The sequence below is a fragment of the Setaria viridis genome, chromosome 7 (assembly GCF_005286985.2).
Source record: "Setaria viridis chromosome 7, Setaria_viridis_v4.0, whole genome shotgun sequence".
NCBI lineage: Eukaryota > Viridiplantae > Streptophyta > Magnoliopsida > Poales > Poaceae > Setaria > Setaria viridis.
Window position 1 is genome coordinate 22,050,991 of NC_048269.2, and position 25,904 is coordinate 22,076,894.

The 25,904-nt window shown below is 45.9% G+C and overlaps 4 protein-coding genes across 6 annotated transcripts; 2 read left to right on the plus strand and 2 right to left on the minus strand.

The window, feature by feature from the left end:
* Positions 1-4,365: 4,365 nt before the first annotated feature.
* LOC117863932 (pachytene checkpoint protein 2 homolog) lies at positions 4,366-9,082 on the plus strand. The gene is made up of 14 exons (XM_034747846.2): positions 4,366-4,653; positions 4,763-4,826; positions 5,351-5,457; positions 5,547-5,614; positions 5,972-6,075; positions 6,147-6,251; positions 6,378-6,467; positions 6,538-6,613; positions 6,833-6,902; positions 7,313-7,383; positions 7,474-7,564; positions 8,038-8,165; positions 8,377-8,505; positions 8,594-9,082. Exons 1-14 carry the CDS (start codon positions 4,452-4,454, stop codon positions 8,732-8,734), a joined length of 1,446 nt encoding a protein of 481 aa, XP_034603737.1. The 5' UTR covers positions 4,366-4,451; the 3' UTR covers positions 8,735-9,082.
* A 619-nt stretch (positions 9,083-9,701) lies between these two features.
* LOC117863933 (uncharacterized) lies at positions 9,702-13,763 on the minus strand. The gene is made up of 4 exons (XM_034747847.2): positions 13,604-13,763; positions 12,121-12,669; positions 11,881-12,020; positions 9,702-10,598 (listed from the first exon to the last, which is right to left on the minus strand). The coding sequence occupies exons 2-4, from the start codon at positions 12,663-12,665 to the stop codon at positions 9,991-9,993; spliced, it is 1,293 nt and encodes a 430-aa protein (XP_034603738.1). The 5' UTR covers positions 12,666-12,669; positions 13,604-13,763; the 3' UTR covers positions 9,702-9,990.
* Positions 13,764-14,471: 708 nt separating this feature from the next.
* On the minus strand, positions 14,472-18,076 carry LOC117864388 (isocitrate dehydrogenase [NAD] regulatory subunit 1, mitochondrial). Of its 2 annotated transcripts, none has more exons than XM_034748471.2 (4): positions 17,478-18,076; positions 16,234-16,461; positions 15,300-15,378; positions 14,472-14,994 (listed from the first exon to the last, which is right to left on the minus strand). In XM_034748471.2, exons 1-4 carry the CDS (start codon positions 18,015-18,017, stop codon positions 14,720-14,722), a joined length of 1,122 nt encoding a protein of 373 aa, XP_034604362.1. In that variant the 5' UTR covers positions 18,018-18,076; the 3' UTR covers positions 14,472-14,719. The 2 variants fall into 2 exon arrangements, with proteins under 2 accessions (XP_034604362.1, XP_034604361.1); XM_034748470.2 differs by having other exon boundaries at positions 16,234-16,473; positions 17,478-18,071.
* Positions 18,077-23,578: 5,502 nt separating this feature from the next.
* Positions 23,579-25,331, plus strand: LOC117865596 (probable purine permease 11). 2 transcript variants are annotated; one of them, XM_034749814.2, is made up of 2 exons: positions 23,579-23,719; positions 23,933-25,331. In XM_034749814.2, the coding sequence occupies exons 1-2, from the start codon at positions 23,683-23,685 to the stop codon at positions 25,105-25,107; spliced, it is 1,212 nt and encodes a 403-aa protein (XP_034605705.1). In that variant the 5' UTR covers positions 23,579-23,682; the 3' UTR covers positions 25,108-25,331. The 2 variants fall into 2 exon arrangements, with proteins under 2 accessions (XP_034605705.1, XP_034605706.1); XM_034749815.2 differs by having other exon boundaries at positions 23,585-23,852.
* The last annotated feature ends 573 nt before the right edge of the window (positions 25,332-25,904 follow it).

Consider the following 25,904-nt stretch of genomic DNA (forward strand, 5'->3'; position numbering starts at 1 on the left):
CCAAGTACAGAAGCATTCTGGCTGTAAAATGTGCCCGGGGGTCGATGTCCTTGCATTGTCGTCGATCCTGCAGGCTCTCCTACCTGTTGGCTGGCGTTCGCGATTGGCATCAAGGAAGGCATTACCTTTAAGGCCGTGCCAAGTCATCGTAAGATATCACGCGTTAATCCAAAGCGAGTGGATATTATTATTGTTTTTCAAAATAGAGTGGATATTATCGTAGCTCATCCTCCCTCAAATATCATTATGTATACGTACTAGCTCATCCACACAAAGTCAAGGGAACGAGAAAGAGAGAGAGAAAGAAAATATCCCGCCATGTCTAGAAAAAAATACAAGAATTTTTTGCAGTATTTGTGTACGCATCGAGTACACTGTACACTTAACAATGCGATCTTCGCCGTCCGTCAACCGCCATTCATCGAGGGTTGATTGCGCGAGCGCGAAATGGTTGTTTACTCTAGCATTATTGCCCCCCGAACATGTACTAATCAGGATTATCCTTTGGCATCGACCAGCTTCGTTTTTTAAGAAGACGACGACACTTTGAATGAAACAATGCCTCGCATAGTTCTTCCCCCAACGACTACTAGCTAGTTTATTACACCCAAACTGATTGATCGGGGCTCGGTCTTGATCCGATCAAGGAGCATGTCCCTGTCGCACGCGGGCTGGCAGCGTGGCAGGCTAATTCAAACGCCAAGTGGGATTACAGGAGCTCTGCTGCCCGTTAACTTGTCTGCAAGCTCGGGGCTTCTTGGCGCGACGGGCCGGGTTGATCGGCGGGGAAGTTTTTTTATTCGTGGCCGTGGCTAGCTGCTGCCGTCGTTGACAGCGATCGGTAGCGTTGGTCTCTTTCGTTTTGTACGCGTACGGCTCGTGGCAGGATCCAAAGGCCGGCCTTGCCGTGTCTTTGTTGCTCTGCGATCTGATGCGCGGTTTGGAAATTTGGGTGTGGGGGGGAGGGCAAGTGACAAAGGCCGAGTCCAACTGGTTTGAAAAACTCGGTACGACTGGTACGTAGTGTTTGGATTTTTGCTTTGCAGACCGCATGTTCGAGCGGCCATTATTGGTTTTTCCTTTTAGACCGATCTTGATTTTTTTTGTTCCCTCTTCTTATCTTTCAATGTGCGCGTCCTATGTCACACGTAGAAATGAATTTCCTTTTTTCGAAACAAATCTTTATTTTTGCTAGTGCGCCTAGAGGGAGATTCGATGTCGTTCAGTAATTAGCCTGTTCGCTTCAGCTTATAAGCCGGCCGAAAAGTCGAAACGGCTGATTTATTGTGAGAGAAAAATACTGTTTGGTGGCTGATAAGCCGGTTGAATAAGCTGAAGCGAACAGGCCCACGTGCTGCTGGTTGGTGCTGACTAGACATGGTTTACAAAGATTGCAGATGGGTATGGCGCCAATATGTGTGTACGCTCGCACAAACGGAGTGTCAAGCTTACTGCCTACCTAGGTCAACCTCAACGTGTACTACGCTCGAATTAAGTGGCAAGTTACTACTTGTAGCGCTAACAACGCTCGTATAGTTGGATTATGATAATACTTTTATGATTCAAGTTCATACATTATTTGTTTGATTCTACGTAGTACAATTTCTAAATAAAAATAAAGTATAAAAAGTCCTCAGTTTGAGCTACATATGCCTCCATGTCCCGTGACAAGGATCAATAAGACGGACGTGGAAAGTGAGAGGACCCGGGGGAGGCCGGAGAAGTCGCTGCCTAGGTCAAGGAGAAGCACCTTCATCCATCACACAATGCGTAGTTGGGCTTGGACCAATACCTGCGACAACCGATTGAGGACTTGTTTGTTTGAATTTCCTGGCAGCTTCTCAGCGTGAAAAGCCAGAAGCTCAAACAAACAACGATTTTCTCATGTAGCATGTAGCTTCCGAAAAACTGAGTTTATATGAAAAGCTTAATTTTATGAGTTTTTTTTAACTTTTTAAGCTCGGAAAGTTAAACACATTTTCTAAAAGCTAGTATTGGTTTTTAAGATGAAAAAAAAGGCAGCAACAGCTTTTCAGAAAAAACTCAAAAGCTGCAGAAAAACTGCTGCTCAAACAACGAGAGAGACGGGAGCAGGATGGCACTTCTTTTATCATCGCCCGCAGCGCAGAGCGCAGTAATATCCCGGCCAGATTCCCTCTCGAGACAGCGAATCTGCTCTTCTCCTGGCCTCCCAAGGGCTCTCCCCTCTCCACCACCAGGCCCGGCGTGCTCGGCGCGTCGCCGTCGTCTACTCTGCTCATCTGCCCGCCACCGCCGCAAATGCATCACCGGTCATCGCGCGCGCACGCTCCACTTCTTCTATCATCGCCCGCAGCAGCGCAGAGCGCACTAATATCCCGGCCAGATTCCCTCTCGAGCCAGCGACGTGCATTAATCTGCTCTTCTCCTGGCCTCCCAGGGGCTCTCCCTCCACCACCAGGCCCGGCGTGCTCGGCGCGTCGCCGTCGTCTGCTCTGCTCATCTGCCCGGCACCGCCGCAAATGCATCACCGGTCATCACGCGCGCACGCTCGCTCGCCGGTTCGCGGCGGCACCGGCACACTGTTCGGTGTTTGCTTTCAGCGTTCAAGGCAGCTGCCTGCCCGCCTTGATCACGCCATTTCTTACGACCCGACGAGGCGGCGACGAGCCCCCTGGAGCCACGGAGCCAGTGAGTCAGTGACACGCGCACGGCCTCCTTTTTGTGTGATAGCGGCGGAGCAGCGAATCAGAAGCGCGGTGCGGCGCGACGCGTCGTGGTTTCTTGTAGACAGCAGATTTTTTCCCCAGGACGAACGCCTGCCCGCCCGCGCTGGGGGCATGGCCCATGGGAGAACGCAGACCTGCTTGAAGCATGGGAGGGAATGTTCCGGCCACGCCATGGGAATATCCCCACAAGGATGCCCTGTGTCAGCAACTTGCCTGCCAGCGGTGTGGAGAAGGACTCCGACACTGATCCGGGATAGCTGCAAGGTGCTAGCGTCTCGACCGGAGATAGTGTTTGTTTTGGAACCACGTGGGTTGGGTTGGAGCCGATCCATTTTTCTGAGTTGGAGCTGATCCATCTGTTATTTGATTGGAAGGATGGGTTGGATCTAATTTTTTATTTGGCTGAGCTGGTTGAGGAGGTTGGGATGGATGTTTATTTAACACCGTTAGTTGTGGACCCTACCTGTCAGCTGCGGGGCTCACCTGTTAGCCTCTCTCTCTTTTTTCCCTCCCTTCCATCTTCCTCCTCCTCTCCTCCCCGCAAGCCAACCTCCTTCCCCACCGAGCCCCCGCGTTGGCGGTCCGCCTCCCTGCGCCACCTCATCCCTGCCGCTGGAGGTCCTCCTCCCCATCAAGCTAGCCCGGCCGCGGCGGGGCTCGAGCTCGCCCGGCGCACCTCCCCAGCCCGTGCACCTCCCTGTTGGCGCCAGTGGAGGGCGGCGCTGGCGTCGGACGGGCGCGCGGACGCGAACGCGGGGAGGACGAGTGCGAGAAGAAATGGACACGGACGCCATTCAAGTGGGTTGGGGTGATTCATTCTTTTTTAGATCGGATGAACCCGGATCTATGAGGAATATTCCTCTACTAGGTTAGATCCAACCTCCATCCTCTCCAACTAAACATGGGTCGAAGTGGGTTGGCTCACTTCGACCCTAGAACCAAACAGTACCTAAAAGCCCATCTGCTACGTATATACAACTTGACCAACGTTGTCACGACAGAGATACTAAAAGTACCATCTTTCCTTGCTTTTTTAGAAGGAAATAGGATCAATATAACTATATAAGCTGAGCAGAATAGCTGCACCGTGTGTTTAGGCATGTGGCAGTATACCATGTACATTCTGAAGCACGCAAATTAACTTTTGGAAATGCAGCTGTGCCTGTTCACATTGCACACTCAGGTAAAGTTTGATTTAAGCTTTATTTTCGATTCCGATTTTTCTTAAGTTTATAGAAATATAAACAGCGGTATCGGCTTCTACTTCTTATGATACCAGACAATCGCCTCTTGTTTCTAATGCTAAAATCTCCGGACACTTCCCCGCGGAAAAGAAAGAAAAAATTATATTGGCTCCAACAATTTGTTGCCACTGATTAATTAAAAGGAAAACATTTTTTTGAGGGGGAAAAGGAAAAACATTTGTTGCCACTGGCACTGCCTGGCAGGCTAGGCCGCTTGGGCCAGGCTGGATCCAACAATTTGTTAGCGGGCTCAAATTTCGAACCAGCCCAATAGTTCTAAACACATTGTGCAGAAAGCCCATCTGCAATCCCAGTTTACAGCCCATCTCCTCGCTTCACGACTCCTCTCCAAGGGCGGGAAACCCAAAATTCGCTCAAAACCCCCCTCCGCCGCTCCGCGTCTGAGCGTCTCCACCTTCTTCTCAGTTCCCCATTCCCCAATCCCCAAATCCCCCAAACCCTAGAAAAATCTCTCGCGCGGAGCTCGGTCCCGCCCGCCATGAGCGCCCCTATGGAGATCTCCTTCTCCGCGCCCCCGCCCCCGCCCCCGCCCCCTCCGGACGCCGCATGCACCGTGGTGGCCGCCCCGTCGCTGGTGCCTGCCGCCGCGGTCTCCTCCTCGCCGCCGTTGCCACCGCAGCAGCAGGCGGAGGCGGCCGTGGTTGCTCCTTCCCCGGCCGACGAAAAGGTCCTCGTCTCAGGTGAGCGCCGCCACGCCCGCGTTTGGGCACCATCCCAGCAATTTCGAATTCGGGTGGCGTTGACGTGTTGATTTCGTGCGATTCCCATTTTCTACTGTGCCCGTTGCAGTTGAGGTACTGCTGCACGCCACGAGCGCGGCTCGCCACGAAGACGTCCAGGTGGCGGTCGAGAGGTCCGTGCTTGATCTACCGAGACTTTGTTCTAAAAATACTCTTGTCGTTGTTTTGCGATGTGGTGATGTAGCATGAGTAATGCCCGTGGTTTAGAGATGGCGGGGTTCCGAAAATGTTTAAGGCTTGCTTCAAGAAAGCGTTGGCGGTCTTATTTTGAAGTCCTGCGATTAATAGCAGTTAGGTGAATGTTACTGGCTTGTGAATGCTTAGAAGCCAGTTGTTCCAAAAAGCAATCACCATTGCCTTATTGAAATTCTGGAGAAAGCAAATATCTTCTATATCCTATTGTCATTAGTGGTATGTTCAGAAAACAATACCAAAAGGTTTGGCTTTCTTATCAACATGTTAACTGGAGCTATAAAGCCATGTAATTAACATAGCTTCCTGATGAAACATTCCAGATTTTTATTCTAGCTCATAATCACTTTATTGAATTTTGCACAATAACTGGCATCTTCTCTCACGAGACATTAACATTTATTGTTACTCATGTTTAACATTTTGTAACTGCTTGCTCAATCAGGATGCTAGAAGCTCGAAGCTTAAGCTATGTTGATGGGCCTGTGCCGATTCCTGCTGATAATTCTTATCTTCTTGAAAATGTCAAAAGGATCCAAATCTGTGACACTGGTATGCTCATTTGCTTAGGCTGGGAAGTGTTCTTACTTGTCCTCTAGTACTCATGGCTTTCTTGTTCTGAGTGCTAAGCATTTATGCAGATGAGTGGGTTGAAAATCACAAAGTTCTCTTATTTTGGCAAGTCAAGCCTGTTGTGCATGTGTTCCAGGTATGCAACTCTTAATGTTTACTGCCTAATCACTTGTGGTTCTATCCAACAGCGAGGTCATTTTTGTATATCAATATGCGCCCATGTTGGTTATCTTGCTTCTTTACTCAGTAACATGCTATAGCTGTTTTATCTGGACATCATAATATATTTTTCACCACTGCTGAATATTAGCTGCTGTTGAGTTCAAGCTAACACATGTTTTCTCTGGGGACATTCTGCTTCTGCATCCTAATATTGATCCTGAGAAATGGTTTTGTTCCAAAGCAAACATTGATCCATATTGTGTATCCAATTCAATATACTCACACTTTGGTCCAGATTTATTCACATCAAGCTCATTTGGTTATGCTGTAGCTGAGTGAAGATGGTCCTGGTGAGGAACCAGGTGAGGATGATACACTCTCAAGCTTCAACGAGTGGGCCTTGCCTGCCAAAGAATTTGATGGTTTGTGGGAAAGGTAAATACTGTTCATCCTTAACCACTTTAATCTCCATTTTATCCTGTAGATGATCTCATTGGTGTTTGCAGCTTACTGTATGAAGTTGGTCTCAAGCAGAGGTTGTTGAGATATGCTGCCAGTGCTTTGCTTTTTACTGAAAGATGTGTGGACCCATATCTGGTTTCATGGAACCGGTAAGCATCTGCAACATTATTATACACATTTGCAGCCAGTATTTTACGGAAGAAAAGATGAAGTAAAAGCTTGTACTCTATATAGTGAAACGATTCTTCATTCTTTCAGTTTTTTACAAATTACAGGATTGTACTCTTGCATGGTCCACCTGGAACAGGGAAGACCTCCTTGTGTAAAGCACTAGCACAGAAACTTTCTATTCGCTTCAAATCAAGGTCTGTACTGAATGAGATAGACCTTTTTGTATTAAATATGTGTTATTGATTCCTGACACTTTTATACTAGGTATTCTATGTGTCAATTGATTGAAGTGAACGCTCATTCATTGTTCAGCAAGTGGTTTTCTGAAAGTGGAAAACTGGTACGCCCTTTTTGTGCTAGACTGCTATCATATGTTCACATGCTGAAATCACTTTAGCATCTAATTGTACTTGGGTTTAATGTGACTGCATCTTTTTGCATGAACTGGAAATATAGTGTTCTTATGTTCCATTATTTAGTTTTTTTATAGTGAATTGGATCTAAGTATTTACTTACATAGTTACATTCAACATTGGACACTCTATCTACTATCCTATAGGTAGCCAAACTTTTCCAGAAGATCCAGGAGATGGTGGAGGAAGAAAGCAACTTGGTATTTGTATTGATAGGTACTATGTTCTTGACTAGTGACAAATGACAACTCAATATTCTATAGTGAAAGCTAACTCAAAGCTAATGAAACAACCATGTGAGTTTTCTGTTAGGTCTGAATTAAATGAGTCCACCCTCTGATCAGACCTTGTCTGTGCATAGGCGCATGTAGCAATGAATCATCACAACAGTTTATATTCTTTACTCTTTTTGTGCTTGGAGAACTATTAGAGTTCATATGCTGACTATTTATTAAATCCAGCTCAGTTTCATCTAAACTCAGCATTGCCTCCTGGCTGAAGCAAGCAAACACAGCACAAGTAGCTGTCTTATAGAGTGCTAACTGAGCCTTGAGAAAATAGATTACTTGATTTGCTTTATGCTCTATATTTGGATCTCAATCATATATATGGTATGTATATCGTAGATGAAGTTGAAAGCCTTGCTGCTGCCAGACAAGCTGCCATATCTGGCTCTGAACCTTCAGACTCCATTAGAGTAAGTTTTCATCATTTTTTTGTTGACTGTGTGTGATTCCTTGGGCTCCTGGCTAATGTTTACACTATATCTTTCCTTGTGCAACTTCAGGTTGTGAATGCGCTGCTAACACAAATGGACAAACTGAAGTCCTGGCCAAATGTTATCATTTTGACAACATCAAATATCACAACAGCGATTGGTATTAGATTTTCTGGCATTTGATTATTAACTGTAGGGCTATGATTGGCATCTTTGATAATCACATGTTATTAGTAGGCTGAGTGAATCTCTTTACTATGAGAAAGCAGTTCTGCAGTCACACCAATCAACACATTTATATTCTTAGGGTTGATGAACTGTCCATTTCCATGAGAGCAAAATTCCTACTTATTATAATTAAAATTGTATCACAGCTAAGTATAAATAGCTTCTTACCAGCAAAAATACAAATAAGATATCCTTTGTAGCCTTTTTATCTGTTGGATCAAAATCAGTCAGAATTCTAAGTGCCTTTTCTTAATTTATGAAACTCATGAACTGATCTTGCGATTTGTTTCCGAAAACACTCTGTAGACTTCTCAAACAGTAATATTGCTGACTTCTCGAATAGTAATATTGTTGAGATATAAGGACCTCTATAATTAGCAAATGCTAATTATTTTCTATTGGCAGATATTGCGTTTGTTGACAGGGCAGACATTAAGGCATATGTTGGACCCCCTACGCTTCAAGCACGATACGAGATCTTGAGGTCATGCATACAGGAACTTTTAAGAGTTGGTATTCTTACATATCCTCAGGTATGCCCTGTTTCACCAACTTGGTGTCCATGATGCCACTTTTTCATTTCATACAATGTTACTGTCATGAGCCTGACGGAGTCCTCAGGACTACTTTGACCATACAGTACTTGATACGCGCAAATCCTTCTTCTGGATTTTAAATGATACTCTTTTCAACCTTCTTGCAACCTCCCTGAACCTTGAAAATGTTATCTTTCTCCAATTGTAGGGTGGTAGTGTGCCATGTATTCTGAACTATTCAACACTGAAGGAGAAGAAGCACTGTCCTGAGGCTGTAGAACCCCATGGCGCGCTTCATCTCTCGAGTTTACTCTATGAAGCTGCAGAATTGTGCGAGGTAAATAATGAAGCTGAACCACGTGCTATTTGCTGTAACCAAGGCTTGTCCATCTGGTTGATGGCGGCAGTTCGTTTCTCTTTTGCAGGGACTTAGCGGACGGTCATTGAGAAAACTCCCTTTTCTGGCACATGCCTCTGTCGCCAACCCTTCGCGCTGCGATGCTTCTACTTTCATGCATACATTGATACAAACTGCACAAAGAGAGATCTTGGAGTCGCGTGGTTAGTTCAAGCTTGATGCCTTTGACTTTTTTTGGAGGAGCAAAATGCTAACAGTCCATTCAGAGTGCCATGCCCCTGAATCCCCGATATGGTCAGGATAGATGTACAATCGTCTAAGGTTGCTAAAAGCACAAGAAGAACCATTCTGTCTCTAGGGTTAGGTTAAGAGTTTCAGAACAGATGCAATCTGTGCCTCTCTGATTGCTGTTTCAGTACAATTGATCTTCTGTAAATCTTTACACAGTACGAGAATCAGTACCGTGAGGGACGTCATGCTGTCGTCCATTGCAAATTAGTGACATATTCTGGTGACTGAAATCAGGGTTGTTTCCTTCCCTGCAACTTTGGAACCATATTTTTGTCCAGTGCGTTAAACGGAAACGGTACTTGGTGCGTCGTCTGGACCGGTTTCTAACAAGGCTGCTGTTCAGAATAAACTGCTTCCTGCTTCCAACTTTCACAGCCTCTGGGCGAAGCTAGAGCCAACGTTCGCCTTTAGAGCTGATTGCATGCGAGCTTTGTCAGCTTGAGTTGGACCAAATATGCCATGTCCTTCCTACCAAATTGTAGCTCGTTTTCCTTCCAAATTATGTCCTTCCTTCCAAATTGTAGCTCGTTTTTCTTCCAAATTGTATAGGTCGTTTTCCTTCCAAATTATAGGTCGTTTTAACTTTTTAAGTTCATAGATATCATTGTGCATCTAGATATAATATATATCTAGGTGTATAATAATATCTATGAACCTAGAAAAGTTAAAATGACCTACAATTTGGAACGGAGGAAGTATTTCCCACAAGGACATTTTCAAAAAGCAGGATAATGCTAGGGTCCAGTCTGGCAAGGGAGTTAGAACTAGAACACAAGCAAATCCATTCCATGCCCGGAGTTAGAATAGGAGCTCGGAATAACTGAATAACCGGCGCCTCCACGATTGCCCTTTTGGAGACATCAAGCTTTGACTTTGGGCCTGACTAGTGCAAACACGAATCAAGATCCATATACCTACACTTACAGAAACTGATGGTATAACAAAGCATACAGTATAGGAATGCCACGTTTTTTTTTAGATTTGACAACGCCACATGCTGACTGAATCATCCTTAACCAACAGTTACAGCAATCAACTCAAAAGTACCAACAATTCAGCATGCATCTGACTCCTCGACATTGTCGCTAAACCTATCTTCAACTGCATCTACATAACAGAACCATGAGTTAATCTACATCAGGGCAAGCAGTCATCTGGTTCACATCCCGGATTTCACCTCTGGGCTCCTCTTGCTGGGTCATATGTGCCCGGGTATGGTGCTGCCGGTGGTGGTGGAGGTGGAGGTGCTTGCGCTGCATTTGCGGTGCCACTGCTCGGCTGAACTTGCCCAGCAGGATATCCAGTGCTACCAACCACGCCATACATGTTCCCGACATCCGTTGCCGCACCGCTGCTTATGGGTTGTTGCGGAGGCACAGCATAGGCACCAGGATAATTAGGCACTGCAGTTTGCGCATAGCCCGGAACTTGATAGCCAGGGTAACCTGCATATGTGTTAGCTTGCGCAGCATGCATTTGGTAAGCAGTTGCATTGTAAGCATAGGCGTATGCCCCAGCCTGGGTTCCCTGCTGATATGCCGCAGGCTGGGTTCCTTGCTGATATGCTCCAGCCTGGGTTGCTTGCTGATATGCCCCAGCCTGGGTTCCCTGCTGATATTCCCCTGGCTGGGTTCCCTGCTGATATGCTGTGGGGTAATTGGCATATGCACTTGCATATGGGTTTGGGGCTGCTGCTGACACTGCTGTAGCCTGTGCTGTCCCAGGCTGTGAAGCTGCCACCTGCGCACCTGCCGCCTGTGCTGCTGCTTGAGCTGCAGCTGCTGCTCATTGAAAGAATCAGATAGAACCAAGAAACATTAGAATTTGCCATTATACAGACAAAGGTGAAAAATATGTACTCAAGTATGTCTCAAGACAAACTATGTCCACATGCACAGAAATGTAATTATGCCAAATTCTCCAAAAACTACACATGCAAAGGTCTTCTCTACAGTCTACACATTAGAGGCCCAGAACTACAAGGCAATTTGCTACTGACAAGCTCCTATATGCTTCCAACTATGATACTAAAGCCCAAAATAAAATGCTTGAGAGATGAAAAATAAAATAATTTGCAAAGTGTAGCCATCATCTCATCAGGTAAGTCTGAAAAAAGAAAAACTATCATATGCACATCAGCAACTAAAAGCTTCTCAGTTAAGCTGCCCCACAGAAATCAGTCGCTGTACCCAATTTGCTAGAGAAGTTAAAGCTTAGTTTCAACCAATCACTTTTGATGGCACATTGATTCAAAGGATTGATATGTAACTTATGCCTACCTCTAGAACTGTGAACACCTACAGTTTCCAGAGGAAAATCTGGCTAGCATAGTTCTAGGATTGATGTGCAATTTGTGCTATGTCATAACAATCAACTAAATGTTACAGTGCTGGTGGTTATACGCATCGCGCTAAGCTGTTAACACTGTTTTGGCTATTTTTTTTCAGAATGTGGCATGATAGACAATAGACTGAAATTGTTCATAGACCCCTTGATCCACCAGTCTATAGTCTTAAGCTGATCTCCTACTTGACTTTCCAAATGCAATTAGTATATAATCATATTGAATTGTAACATAAGATTGGTCATCACCCATGAGACCCTGTATTCCTTTCATTTCAAGACAACTTTCTCAGTTGGTCATTTTGACGTCCACTAACTGTGCTCCAAAGCTCTCGACAATCAAAAACTCGATCAATGATTACAAGTACACAGACTAAATCCCCTAGCCTGGGTTACTTTGATTTATTTCTGCAAATCGAGGCCTCAATGCTGCTCATACTGGTTAGAAACTATCTGCTACGGACACGCTCTGCTATATAACATTGGATGTCTGCATCATGACCTACAAATAATATCATACTGCAAATACTGTTAAAGATGGGGAAACCAGGATTTAAAATGGGAAGCCATTGAACAGAAAGTTCAGCTATTGTTCACTAATCAAACACAAAATAGATTGAAATAAAAATATATTGCCCCTCGTACAGCCTAGTCACAACCTAAAATGAATGGAAGGAACATAAAGAGCAGGTAAAACGTTAACAGAATAAGAACATTTACCCTGTGCCCGCCTTTCAGCATTTGCCACATCAGCACGTAACTTCTCAGCCTGTTTAGTCATGGTTATCAGGTTCATCTCCATTGTCCGCATCTGCTCAACTTGCTTGACGTTTGTATTCTTCTCAAATTCAAATTGAGTTCTTCCAATGGAAAGGGGAAAGCACAACATTTCAAAAAATCAGTTTACCACAAAAGCTCAGGTTAGTACGAAAAATGCAAGGAAGGATCATTGTAACGGACCGTAGACTATGATGCTCTTTCCGTAGCCCATCTAGCTCAGCAAGCAATTCAGTAAGGCTTTTATTGTCACCTGAGGCAGAGAGTTTCTGTAATTCATTATTCGCATTCTCTATCTCAAGGTTTAACATCTGCCTTTCAGCAATAAGTCTCTTTGCCTCCATATGCACTTGGTGAAGCTCCTTTTTCACTGTATCACCACTTTGTATGTCTGCCTCCATCAATCTGATTCTCTCCAATAAATCTCTAATCTGTAAATCAGTCTCTGTCTGAACTTCACCTAGGTGGGTGCGAATCAATTGCATCTCTTTCTCTGTATCAACAATGTCCTGCCTCAAGACCACATGGCTTTTTGCTAACCGTTGATTCTCCCTGATAAGCTTTTCTACCTCCGCAGTCTGCATAGCAAGCTTGTTCTCCAGCATCTCCAGTGTGGATGAAGAGTCCAAAGGTGAGCGATTAGAGAGGCTGCCTGCAGCGAAGGAACCATGGCGCAGCAGACCTGGAGCTTGGGCATTCAGTCCATCCAGGTGTCCACGATGAGCCATTATCCTGAAAAAGGAAATGCCGCTTATACAGAAGCTGAAAAGAAAATGCGCTTTCAACAAATTCAAGTGATAATTAAACATATATAATTACATCAGGTTAATTGACATGGCATCCTCCTGAGATTACAGAATCACTTAGCAAATTTTACATTTGTATTTTCATTAGGAAGATTGCAGCATGTAAATAATTCATGCATTATGCACGATGGAGTGCACACAGGACTCTTCCAAGCCTTACAAGCTTGAATTACAGCCAACTGGACATCAATACAATAAGACAAACCTAACTGCCACCATATGGACTCAAAAACCCATCATCTCAGTATATACATTATGGTCAGAGAACTCATTGCTAGGATCTGCATACATCAACTGCAGCCATTTTAAGGTAAAAACAACGCAGGAAGGTCCACAGGGAGGAGAATTAAACCATATAATTAGCATTGAACTAACATTTCAACTGGTATATCCAAGACACTATGCAGCACTCAATTCCAGGGATTGCAGGTTACGGCATCCCATGAAGCACTCGCACCATCTGATCATATACCACGCATTTCCTCTCAGGAAGCACCATCTTTCACGAACCTAGCACATATGGAAACAGAAACAGTCTACGCAGCGACAAACAAACAAATCAAATCAAACATGGATTATTGTCTGAGACACCCGGACAGGGATAAGCGGATTGGCCAACCCCTTAGCAGCACTCTAGGGGCAGATGGATGAGGGGCGGGATTGTACTCAGCTACTCAGGGGCGGACCCAGTATAGCACATGTACACCCGACAATTTTAGCAAAAGAAAAATCGAAGTTAGTAGGTATAATACACGTGTATACTTGTAATTGGGTCAGATCCGAATACAGATAGCTTATTTTAGGGTTTGGGGCGCTCCGTTTCGCACAGCAGGAAGGGAAGAGCAGGGGCAGGCATATACCTGGTGGGTGCTCGTCACCGGCGAGGCGAAGACGTGCCGACGGGCGTCGCCGGTCGCCCAGTCGGCGCCGCCAGGAAACAAAGACCGCCCACGAGAGGGGGGGTCAGGTCGAGAACGGGCAGGGAGGGGCAGGGAGAGCTGAACGGGAGAAAAGGGAAAGGGGGTGCAATCGGGCTACCCAACTCGACTTGCCAGTGGTGCATCAGGCTGGCACGGGCCAAGATTTCAGCCTTTTACCAGGCTGGATTAGGCCCTATAATACAATCCCCGCCCAGCGGGGTCGGACCTATAGCTTGGGCCAGAAAAAAAACACATCAGGTTTTGCCGGCCCGACCCAATCCCAACCCTGCCCCATCACGATAGCTGGTTATTAGAGTTTATCGCTGATCTTTTAATCATCAGTTATTATTTATCAAAAAGTTGTGTTATTGTATTTGGTTATCTGAGCCACGCCCCCGAGGGTGATAGATTTTAATCTAGGTGAGTAACGAGAAGGATTGGAGGAGCCACGCCTGGGGGTGATAGAATTTAATCTTACCACAAAAAAGAAGCAAGACATCAGCTCACCATATACAGGGATTAGGATAGCGCTTACTATTTCATTACTAGATTACAAATAAGCCCCTTATACCAACAAGGTTGAATGCTGGACCGCAGCAATCGGAGCGGCACCATGTGACAGTTTCACGAACAACCATACCGACGGTCGACGGCAGCCAAAAATCAACCCACTCAAACAGGCACATCTTACGTTTCAAAAAAACAGGCACATCTTAAAGTCTCAAAAGCATGTAACAGCAGGTGATAACTCGAAGAAGAGATCACTGCTCAATGACAATAAAGCGACAACCATGATTGAAAACTCAACTAGAAAACTAAAATTATTTTGAGACTGCATCCATTCACTTTGTAACTCAAGGTCTTTACCTTGGAACACAGTATCATCCTCGTGGGTTCCTTGATTATTTTCTAAACAAAATCTGAAAAATGGATTCCTTGCAATCGCTCTGGAAAAATGTGAATCTAAATCTATGTGAAGTAGAATAACACTCAGGAGTCAAGACTAGCCAACTAGTCCCCCCAAAGAATTAACAGTTCCAGTCATGTGCCTGGAATCTAATCCAGATTGGCAATCACCGCATCGGTGACTTCCTGTGTGGTGCTGGTGCCGCCCAGATCCTTTGTTTTGTATGTGCCTTCTGCAACGACACGCTTCACTGCCGTCTCCAGCCGGTCAGCGAATGACGGGAACTGCAAATGCCGCAACATCATGGCGGATGATAGAAGCAGAGCGACAGGGTTTGCTTTCTTCTGCTCTACGATATTCTCATTTCCGACATTTCCTGCAGAAGCACCTTGCTCGAAGATGGCATAGTCCTGACCCACGTTGCCTGGAACATAATGCGGCGTCAAGGATTAGTAAATCTGAACACCCAACTTATGTTGGCCCCAAGAAACTCAAAGCGAAAACATGCTCCATGTGTGCCACAAAAGCTTTGCACACGTTGCAATAGGCAGAAAGGGAGTCAAGTGAAGCCCACAGTATTGTTTCCGAAATAATTTGCAACAAAGAAATCTATGAGAATTACACTTGTCAGGCAACAGCCAGTATTGTGAGATTTCCAAGAAATTTTTGGAAGCATCCATTATTTTTATTAAGGGGTGAAACACAATAAAGTATGAGGTGCAACCCTACCTCCAGGCATGATACCAGTCCCTCCGACAATACCTGCAGCTGTGTTAGCCACCAAATTGCCATAAAGATTAGGTGTAACCTACCAAGAGAATCAAAAGAAAAATAAGTGAGATACCTGCAGGTAATCCTAATCCATGGCATACTTAAAAGGAAACATTTGAGAAAATCAGGAAAGTGGAAAAGAAATGGGATGACAAATTGAAGAGCGGTAAAGTCAACAACGCTGGGCAGCTATAAGCTTTCTATAATGCATCTAGCTTGGCTTAACAATGGTGTGCTTGTGTCACTTAAATATTGTAATCATAAATCATATAAATCATCAAGAAACATGTAATAACAATTTCCATATTTTAACAATAATGAGATTTCCATTAGTCCGATATATCTTCGGTAGGTTTGATATGTATATCTCAAAACAAGGAATTTTATCTTTATCATATGGCAAGCATGGTACCCAAGCAGAGTGCAATTTTTCTCGTGTTGTGCAAGAAATTATGAACAGTGCTTTCTGATTTTACCAAAAGAGTGAAATGCATTGGGAGTCCTTGAACCACTTAAAATCTTGACCCAGATCCTCAATTTGAGAGTTTATGGACCCCTAGTGCATTTCACTCTTACAAAAAAAAAAAGGAACTCAAAATTTTTCAATAAACAAAGAATTACTCTTTACACAAAAATACATATGCATGCTCTTAAGGCCAGGAACTGTTCTTCTAGCAAAACTAAGCAGGCTTCTATAATAACTTCTCAAAGCTCAACAGTTCTATAATTTGGACACTGGGACCCCTACTTTGTAGTCAACAATAAAAATAAAAATTTGACAGTTAGGTTGTACAAAGCTCAGGTAGTAAATAAAAGGTAAGTTCAAAGTCTCAATAGAAAGCGACATTCCAGATTGAATGATAGAAAAGTGCTCAGACATTTAGATGCGTACCATGACATCAAATTGTTCAGGCTTTGAGACAAGTTGCATAGAGCAGTTGTCAACAATCATTTCATTGTACTGAATACCAGGATACTTTGAAGCAACCTCACGGCAAGACTCCAAGAACAAACCATCAGCAAGCTTCATGATGTTTGCTTTATGCACTGCAGTGACTTTCTTTCGGTTGTTAAGGTAAGCATACTCGAACGCATATTTGGCAATCCTCTCGGAGCAAAACTTTGTGATCACCTAGGAAACCCATTCAGTAAGAGTAATAATAGAGAAACAGGCTCAGATAAGAATTAAAAAGGAAAAACATAATATGGATAAATTTATTTCAACAATATTTTCTTATTCAAAGTCTCAGAGAACCTTATGGTACATAAACTATAACAAACCTGCTTAAGCTGTAAAGGATTAACTGAAAGCAAGAAATTCAAGACAAGTGATTAACATTATGGACCATTGAGTGAAGGTATACTTTCAGTATATTTCGATAAAAAGATATATTCATGCATTGGCAAAATTCAAAATCACAGCAGTAGATTTTCCACAAGTCCTATAGTATATGGTACATAATACACTTATTGTGAACTAAAATAGCAGCTTTTCAAAGATGAATGAAAGGCAAATGTATAATTTACCTAAATACTAACCGGGCTAACAATGACTTAACCAGTGTATATATTGATAAAAAGAGCTTAGCAATCTACATCTCAAGATATCCCATCAAAGCACACTTCAAACATGAAAGGAGAAAAAAATTCCACTGAACTGGCCATCTCATCCCCTTTATAGGACCATAATTTTTCAGACTCATTTTGCAGTTTCACGTGGTCTAACTAGCAATTGTACTATAGCTGCAGCTGCAACCTTATGACTTATGAGGCAGGAATTGATCACTATAACCTTACATACTATCAAGCAAACAGTAAATTTTGGCGACCACAAATTCAGATGAGCTCAATTTTCACGCAGATTGAACTAAAAGGTTCACTCTAGTTGCAAATAAATGATGCGACTAATCAAATGGTAGCAATTTTTGATATAGGAAATTCTCCACTCATTAGTGGAAAACCCATGATTTGCAAAATCTAGCAACTGTACGCCTTGTGCTAGTAAGGGCCCACGAAGTTCATGATAAGATCGGAAAAATCACATAATTCAATCAACGCACGGTAGGCAGTAGCGATCCCCCAAGGGCCCAACCAAGTAACCAACACGGAGGTAATCGCGGGCGCAATTGACCGTACCTTGAGGCTCTCGACGACCCCGGGCACGACCTCGTGCTCGAGCCCCGAGTACTCGCCCTCGGTGTTCTCCCTGATGACGACGATGTCGACGCCCTGGTGCCTGGTGGGAATGCCGGGGAGGTTGGAGCAGTGTACGAGCGAGGCGTAGAGGTCGAGCTCCTTCCGGAGCTGCATGTTGAGGGAGGAGACCCCGCCGCCGACGGGGGTGGCGAGCCCGCCCTTGATGCAGACCTTGTTGCGGCGGATGGACTCGATGACGGCGGGCGGGACCGTGGGCATGTCGCCGTGGACCTCGTAGGTCTCGAAGTAGACGGGCGCGTGCATCGCCTCCATGACCTGGCGCACGGCACCCGTGACGAGGGGCCCGATGCCGTCGCCCGGGATGAGCGTGACGGCGCGCGGGGTGCCGTCCCCGGGCCGCGGCATGTAGGTCACCGTGCGCCGCGCGAGGCCGCCGCAGTGGCCCGGGAGGGGCTGCGGCGCGGGCGGGGAGGAGGCGGAGACGAGGCGGCGCAGGAGAGGGGCGGATCGCCGCGCCATGGGTAGGGGAGGGAGCGGGGGGCGGATGCGAATTGCGATCGCGGAGGCGGGCGGGCGGCGGGGGAGGGAAAGGGGAGGCGACCGGGAAGACGGGGAGAGAGAGAGAGGAGGAAAAAAAAAGGAAGGTGGAGATGAATACGTGAGTTGTTTTCGCGGTTTAGCCCTCGGGTTTGCTCGGTATTTGCCATTAATCGACTGGATTCAGCTTATTTCCCAAGAATATTGGAGGGTCTCTGACAAGTGGGTCCAAGCATAAAGGAATTTAAAGATATATCCTAGAGAATTTTCTTTTGGCATTCCACAGTCGAAATGGTACACGAATTCCTATGCATAAAAATATATTGTCCAATGATGCCAGATTCTAGGCATGATGGGTGGCCGTCGCCATCAAATTTGTCACAGCAACTTCTAAAACTTTTCCTAATTCATATATTCGGGTCAATCTCAGTTGGCCTTTCGGCAATGAGAGCCCGATCCCAGCATGTCGCTTTCGTGTGATCGTCGTTGAAGTTAGCCAGCTTGGGCTTTCTTAGGTAGAGGTCGGACATACAAAACTGGCAACGAATCTGCTACCGTGCAGCATGTCATATTACTCCGTACTACTCTGTTAATATTAAAGGCATCAAGATGGCAGTTGCGAAACGATGTCCGTCTTCTAATCACAGCCGTTCTGTTCGCTTCAGCTTATCAGCCACTGAACAGTATTTTTCTCTCACAACAAATCAGCCGTTTCAGTTTTTCAGCCGGCTTATAAATCCAGCCGAACAGGCCCAACATCTTCCAGCGTCGCATAGGTTCTATGCTGGGTTATGTCCTTGCATCCCTGAATCTTCGCTCACTGCGGCGGAGGAACAAAATGATAGCGCAAGCCTGCACACACCCATTCAGCCTTGGGACCTTTATGCTCTATCTTTAGAACCTGTCAGGTGTCAATCAAGATGGGTAGAAAGGTTACTGCAGCAACAAACACCTTGACGGTGTTACCACTGATGTTTACGTGAATGAGGCCTAATGGTTATCTGTATTTTTTTTATATAATATCTTGAAGAGTACATGCAAAGCATGCTGCAGTGAATTCCAAAGACCTCTGTTGGAGGATGCAAGTACATCAGTTACACCAGCACAGAACAAGAATCTGTTTACTAGCAGCTGTGGAAACATAAGGTGAGTTTTATGTAGTTCGAACATACGGACAAGCAAAACAAGGATCAGCATTTGAAGCAGTGGTGGATTCTCTAGAATGATTTAACCATCTAAATGGTGAAGCAATACGCAGCTGTCAAGCGAAAGATGGCAGAGATGCAAGTAAACAAAACAGAAGACATAATTAGAAGAACAAATGAAAGCTTGCACATGTAACTCACATTAGAACAAAATTTCCCAGCAAATTGTCCCATGCTTCAAAGTCCCTTTTCATATAAATTAAATGGGCGATGTGATCATAATCACTAGCCAAGATCAACAGCATTCAACCTCGCTCAACTTACTCCCAAACATCCATGGGATATAAACTGCGGTGGATTGATGGACTCCTGGTATGTAAACATGAGGCCAACATAAGGGTCTACTCACAGTGAATCTACATAACACGGCACAAGGATTCTAACTGCTTGTCTGTTTCGACCAGTTTAACCGTTCAAGTGCAAAGACGAAAAGAAATACTAGAGTAGCAAGACGCACTTCAAGCATAAGCCCTACTACTAGAAGCTTGGACTGTAGTTTGTACTTGTGCACATCAATTATAACCTTAAGTTCAACAGATTATCCAGAGAAAGGAAATCACCAATTTGCATTTCTGACAACTTAAACCATCACAATCATAACAAAGAACAAATGTTATATCCATGAAAGGAGCAGTATAAAAGGTCGTTAGCGAATGTCATTGTCATTTCCAGCTGACTTAGCTATCTGGGTTCTGCAGAACAGGTGTCGGCCTATCAGGCTACTCCCCACCTTTTTTAATTATCACTTCATATAAGCCCTCAGGACGCCCTCAGAGATGCCAGCCAAATCATGTTTTTCCAATTTTTTTTATTGGAAGTAAGAAATTCCATATTGCAGATTTAAAGCCATATGTTCTACAACAAAATGAACCTCGATTCTGTGTCCTGCTGACGCACATCGCTACAATTGCCATGTTCCTACTAAATTTATCAGCAGTTAACTCAATAAGAAGTACATGCTTATCTGAAGAGTAAGTCCTGACTTTCTGATGGCAAAACAGATCTTTCAGAAGAAATTGGTTTCAGACTCTCAGTAGGTGGCATAATTCTAGTCCTATGAACTCCAGTCTAGCCTTTCTCTATCCCCCAAACCATTTCACATGCACAAGTAGACCTTACCAATCAATCAACATTATGCAAGACCAATCATTCTCAAGCCTGAGCTATAGCACACTCTAAAATTTCTCTTTGCACCAAATGCGATTACCTGACTTACCTAGTTATGCCGATAATCTTGCCTCCCTGCAGATAAGAAATGCTGTTTCATGGTCCAGGTCTCCATGAGCAGATTGAAACAACTTAGAACCTGAATCCAACATAGACATTCGAAGCACGAATAGCTGAAACTCATATCGAATCAACACCTGCTGGAGCACGAGCTCGTTACTCCTCTACACCTGCCGTGCAAAGTGCAAACCCCTCCAGTCTCAGCATCCCGGCATAAATCTCCTCCATCTCGGCCGCTTGCACAGCCACGGAGGTCACGATCCCCTCCACCCTCGTCATCCCAAACTCGTCCACCACCCGATCCATCGCCTTCTCCTCTCCAATGCCGTAGGCTGTATGCCCCACGGGCGACCGCGGCGGCATCCACGGTACCGCAGAATCCTCCGCGAAGGCATAGTATCGGTCCCATAATCCGGGGCCTACGCTGGCGACGTCGAGGGAGGCCGGGACGTCGGCACCGTCGGCGATTCGACGACGTTGAAGAATGACGGGAGCGGGGCCGTGGCCGGCGGGCGCGCGGCGCGGCTGAACAGGATACCGTCGTAGTCGCCTTCGGCGGCTCCGCAGCAGGCGAGGATCTCCGCGAGGGCCGCGCCGGAGAAGGAGAGCTGCGCGGCGGGGGCGGCCATTGCTGAGCTGGGGAGTGGGAACTGGGTGAAGCTTCTGTTAGCTGGTCAGGGAAGCGGCGGACGTGGAGATGAATCGGGCCTGGGCTTGCATTTCTGCCCGTCCATTTCCGCCGGATTTCCTTGTTGAACCAAGCCGGATGGCCCATGGGGTGCAGTTGGGCTTTTGTATTTTTACGATCAAACCTGAGGCCCCAAAAAGTCAGGAAATGCGCGCGTGCGGCTAGACACGTCGCGCAGGAGCAGTGTCACAACGTTCCCGGTACGAGGGGATCTTAGGAACGTGAACCATCTATTTTCGGAACGATAGTTCAGGATGGTATACTAAAAAAATACAAAGAAAGAAACACTAGAAAGAATAAAGAAAAAGATATACTATTTGACTGTTATTTATGGATCTATTCAAGGCCACGTGACTTCCAGGCCTAGGTAGCAAGCGGCGCCGCCTCCTTCCTCTTTTCTTGCAGTCTGAAATTTCTCTCTACCAATCATCAATTCGCAATTGGAACTAAGTACATCACCGCATAAGTAGGAGACAACAGAAAACACAAACATTTTCTAACCTTGTCGTTGGTTGAGGACTTGGAGTGATTAATAAGCGAAAGCTTGTAATGCATGCGTATCGGAAAAAAGAAGCACGTAATGCATGCGTATAACGATATGTGGTTGGCTAGCTGACCTCGCACGCAATTGAAACTTTCGTTGGATGAATGTTTTCCGGGGCATGAATCCCGGCGGCGGCGATGACAGGGACGAGCCAGCATGTGTAACGATCACAGCGATGACATCGAGGCCCGTACGTCCTCGCCGAAAAGAATCGCGAGTTCGGCGCGGGTCCATCCATCGGTCGAGAGGTCGAGAAGGCGTGTACCGCCCCCCTTCTCCACGGAACACATGTTGCGGATGAAGGAAGGCTCGCCGCGGCGCCGGTGCACCGCCCGCCCAGCCGGCCGGCAGCATTCGCATGCCGGAACGAACGCGCATCCGGAGGGTTACGTGCGCGGCGTAGGGTCACTGCTGGAAAACAGTTCCAGACCCCTTCGTACCGGTTCAGTTTCGATATGTTACTAACGTGAGCATTAGTACCGGATCTAACGGCTAGTTCCCTAGAAGCTCCCGTGACTCCCTTTAGTACCGGTTGGAGCTTTAATACTGGTTGGAGCCTCGATTGTTGGTTTTAGTTTTTAGTACCAAGTATATGATAAATGCTTAGTTCATTGTGCTAATTAAGAATATGATTTATATATACATATGCTAGATAATGGGATCTTGGGAGGAGCAAGTTAGGTAGTTCTTGTTGGAGGAGGAGGAAGAGTATGATGAGCTATTTTTTTACTTGTTCCTGCCATAATTCCGTACCTACCAGAAGAGAAAATGCCGTGCACACATCTCCTCTTCCTGGTGTTAAGAAGTCGTGTCTTTTTTGTATGGTCTCTAGTGTTGCTTGAGCTAGCAGCCTAGCATCCTACTGGTTGAAACTAATATCATTAATGTTACATGTTTTTGTGATGCAGCTGTCTGTTGTCTACCTCCAGTGCTGCTACAAATGAAAACCAAGATGTCCACTTTGCATGATGAATACAACTGCTGTTTTAATTGATCTAGTGCCTTAAGTTATGATACTTTCTTGATATAATGTTCATCGAGATTTAAACTTCCAAGTTGTTTTCAACTATTTTTCTGTTCGTTGAGATTCTTATGTCGAGATTTAAACTTCTGGTGTCTGACTTATGTTGTTGAGATTCTGTTGTATATAAAATGTGTTTAGCATGTTCTGCACGTTGCTTGTTCAGTCTTTCTGTATGTTGAGGGTTTGCTTGAAAGCTTGTATGTTGTAAGGTGCTCGATACTGCTTTCAAGAAAAAATGCTGGATTTTTTTTCTTGATTTTCTGAGTTTTCTAATTCTCATATGCCTGGGCTTGTTTAGAAGCAAATGGGTTGCTGGTAGTAAATGGTGTCGAACGCCACATGTGTGGGATGAGTGCTAGCAGTCATTTTTCTATGTATATTTCCAGCAATTTTCTAATTTCCCTTTGTTTTCTTTCTTTGCTGCCAAACAGCAACGGGTAGGGGGCAGCGGTGCCCAGGGAACTCACGGGGAATCAATTTGCCACGAAATCCCCTTCGGTGGTTATATTCGCTGGGTTAATAACCCTTTGCTCCCAAACTAGAGTATGCATGCCCGGAACAATTCGCGGCAACCAGCATGTGAAGAAAACGGAAGCCATGTGAACATAAAAACAAACGTTTTTTCTAACTACTGAAAAAAATACAACAAATTTGACCTTAATTTTCTTTTGCGAAAATATGCTTGTCTTTAATAAATCCTTCACCGGACTGAGAAAATTCCATCAATCACTCAATGATGGAATATAATTGGAGTTAATTTAAAACTGCTGGTTTATTTTAACACCGGAGCTTTGATGATAGTCGGAGTGTATATAAGATGCCACAGGTTATGGGTGCACAAGTGCATTGCTCATTGGCAAGGAGAGCAAAAGAGAAGTTGAGGACTGAGGAGTAGTTGAGGCGGCAGAGAAAGCATAGATCTCGTGCTGCCATAGTGCCGTCGAGTTTCAGTCAGTGACATGGCACACGCTCATGAAATTCAGCCTCAGATCAGAGGTACGTCCCGTACATAGACATCAGAAGCAGAGAGCCTCGGTCGTCCCTACTTGGTTTAGCTTCACACTTTCATGCATGGATCCTCGTATATCTTCCAATACGTACTAGCATGTCACTGGTTGAGGACTTTGAGGTAAAAGCTAAGTCATGCACATATATGATACTGTATAATAATAGCTGACCTTGTACGCAATTTACTTTCGTTCGATGAAGGTTTTCCGGGGCACGAAGAATCCGGCGGCGGCGATGACAGGGAGTGGCCGGAACCCGCCACGCGTGGCCCGAACAGACGCGGCATACGGTGGTGGGTGCTGGTGCTAGTGGACATGCTGATGCTGCTCTGCGGGGAGGCCATGGCGCCCCTCCTCACCCGCCTCTACTTCAACTCCGGGGGCGGCAGCATGTGGATGGCCACGCTCGCGCAGTCCGCCGGCTGGCCGCTGCTGCTCGTCCCGCTCCTCCTCACGCCGGCGGCGGCGGCGGTGGCGGCCGAGGAGCCCCAGCCCGCGGCGGCGGGCAAGGTGGCGGCCGTCTGCGTCGGCCTCGGGCTCCTCATCGGCTTCGAGAACCTGATGTACTCGTACGCCATGCTGTACCTGCCCGTGTCCACCTTCTCGCTCGTGGCCGCGACGCAGCTCGCCTTCAGCGCCGTCACCTCGCGCCTCATCAACGCGCGGCGCCTCACCGCGCTCGTCCTCAACTCCGTCGTCGTGCTCACCTTCTCCGCCGCGCTGCTCGCCATGGGCTCCTCCGACTCTGACGGCGGCGGCGCCGGGGCCTCCGGCAGCAAGAAGCGCGCGCTCGGCTTCGTCATGACCCTGTCCGCGGCCGCCGTCCACGCGCTCATCCTGTCCCTGTTCGAGGCCACCTTCGAGAAGGTGATCAAGGCGAGCACGCTGCGGTGGGTGCTGACGGTGGAGATCAGCACGAACGCGGTGGCCACGGCGGTGGCGGCGGCGGCGCTGCTCGCGTCGGGGCAGTGGAGGGCGATCCCGGGGGAAGCGGCGGCATTCGAGCACGGGGCGGCGGCGTACGTGGCGACGCTGGCGGGCGTCGCCGTGGCGTGGGAGGCGGCGTCGCTGGGGACGGTGCGGCTGATCGCGAGGGCGTCGTCGCTGTTCGCGAACGTGACGGGCACGCTGGACGTGCCGCTGGTGCCGGTGTTGGCGGTGGCGATGTTCGGGGACAGGATGACGGGGATCAAGGTTGTGGCCATGCTCATGGCCGTGTGGGGTTTCCTCTCGTACGTGTACCAGCACTACCTCGACGATCGTCGCGCAGCGAAGCGGAAGGGTAGAAGCCAAGCCCAAGCAGTTGTTCCGGCTCTCGATGACGTGGCCTCACAGAGGCTCTTGGAAAGGACGTGTGTGATCCAACTATCCAAGTGAGACGCGAGCGTAAATAATGGATAAAATAAACTACTAACTACCCACACTTTGCATTGCATACTTTGGAGCAATCTCTCCCTCCCTCCTAAATCTCCACCAATGAGCCTCTGCGTTGTGTCTGTCCTTAATACTCGAAAGAAAACATAGGTGAAACTAAAGTTAGGTTCACATGATGTAAATTGTTTTTTCAAACAATGGAATAGAAAGATCTAGTTTCTACACCATGAGATAGATCCTTTAGCCATAAACATTTAAACAATATAAACTGTTAAATGTGTAAGAACAAATTCTCTACAAAAAAAATGTGTGAAAATAAAGGGCGTGCTCTACGTAACTATTTCTTCTGTCTCAGATCCTATACATTATTGACCTTTTCTCAAGGACGTGTTCTACGTAGCTATTTCTTCTATCTCAAATACTATGCATTATTGACCTTTTCTCGGGACCATGCTAATTGGTAGCGCTACCAGCCATCGGTTCCGACATCCCATTCCGCTCTCCTTGAACTTTTCATTTTTGGAAAGTTTTAATTCCCACACCTTTCTATTTTCAGAATATCATAACTTCGACGCATAATTTCGTACTAAGAAAGTTACTTTCTTATGAGATAATTTTTTAACACAACTTTGGCTTACAAAATTTATACGTACAACTTCTACGTACAATTTCTATAGGACAACTTCGAATTTTCATTTTTAGAAATTTATAACTTATACACACGATTTATACGTATAACTCTTTCTGACAACAACTTACGTGATAAATTTTGTAGTACAACTTTCATAATATATACAACT

Bases quoted from the DNA above. Each gene is read 5' to 3' on its own strand.
- LOC117863932 (XM_034747846.2), top strand. From the start codon at position 4,452: ATGAGCGCCCCTATGGAGATCTCCTTCTCCGCGCCCCCGCCCCCGCCC. The intron at 5,615-5,971 runs GTATGCAACTCT...GTTATGCTGTAG, and splicing joins CTGTTGTGCATGTGTTCCAG to CTGAGTGAAGATGGTCCTGG. The intron at 6,252-6,377 runs GTAAGCATCTGC...TACAAATTACAG, and splicing joins TATCTGGTTTCATGGAACCG to GATTGTACTCTTGCATGGTC.
- LOC117863933 (XM_034747847.2), bottom strand. From the start codon at position 12,665: ATGGCTCATCGTGGACACCTGGATGGACTGAATGCCCAAGCTCCAGGT. The intron at 12,021-12,120 runs GTCCGTTACAAT...TTCCATTGGAAG, and splicing joins AAAGAGCATCATAGTCTACG to AACTCAATTTGAATTTGAGA. The intron at 10,599-11,880 runs GTAAATGTTCTT...TTCAATGAGCAG, and splicing joins TGCTGAAAGGCGGGCACAGG to CAGCTGCAGCTCAAGCAGCA.
- LOC117864388 (XM_034748470.2), bottom strand. From the start codon at position 18,017: ATGGCGCGGCGATCCGCCCCTCTCCTGCGCCGCCTCGTCTCCGCCTCC. The intron at 15,379-16,233 runs GTACGCATCTAA...TTCTCTTGGTAG, and splicing joins CTGAACAATTTGATGTCATG to GTTACACCTAATCTTTATGG. The intron at 14,995-15,299 runs GTAGGGTTGCAC...ATTATGTTCCAG, and splicing joins GACTGGTATCATGCCTGGAG to GCAACGTGGGTCAGGACTAT.
- LOC117865596 (XM_034749814.2), top strand. From the start codon at position 23,683: ATGGCACACGCTCATGAAATTCAGCCTCAGATCAGAG. The intron at 23,720-23,932 runs GTACGTCCCGTA...CGTTCGATGAAG, and splicing joins AATTCAGCCTCAGATCAGAG to GTTTTCCGGGGCACGAAGAA.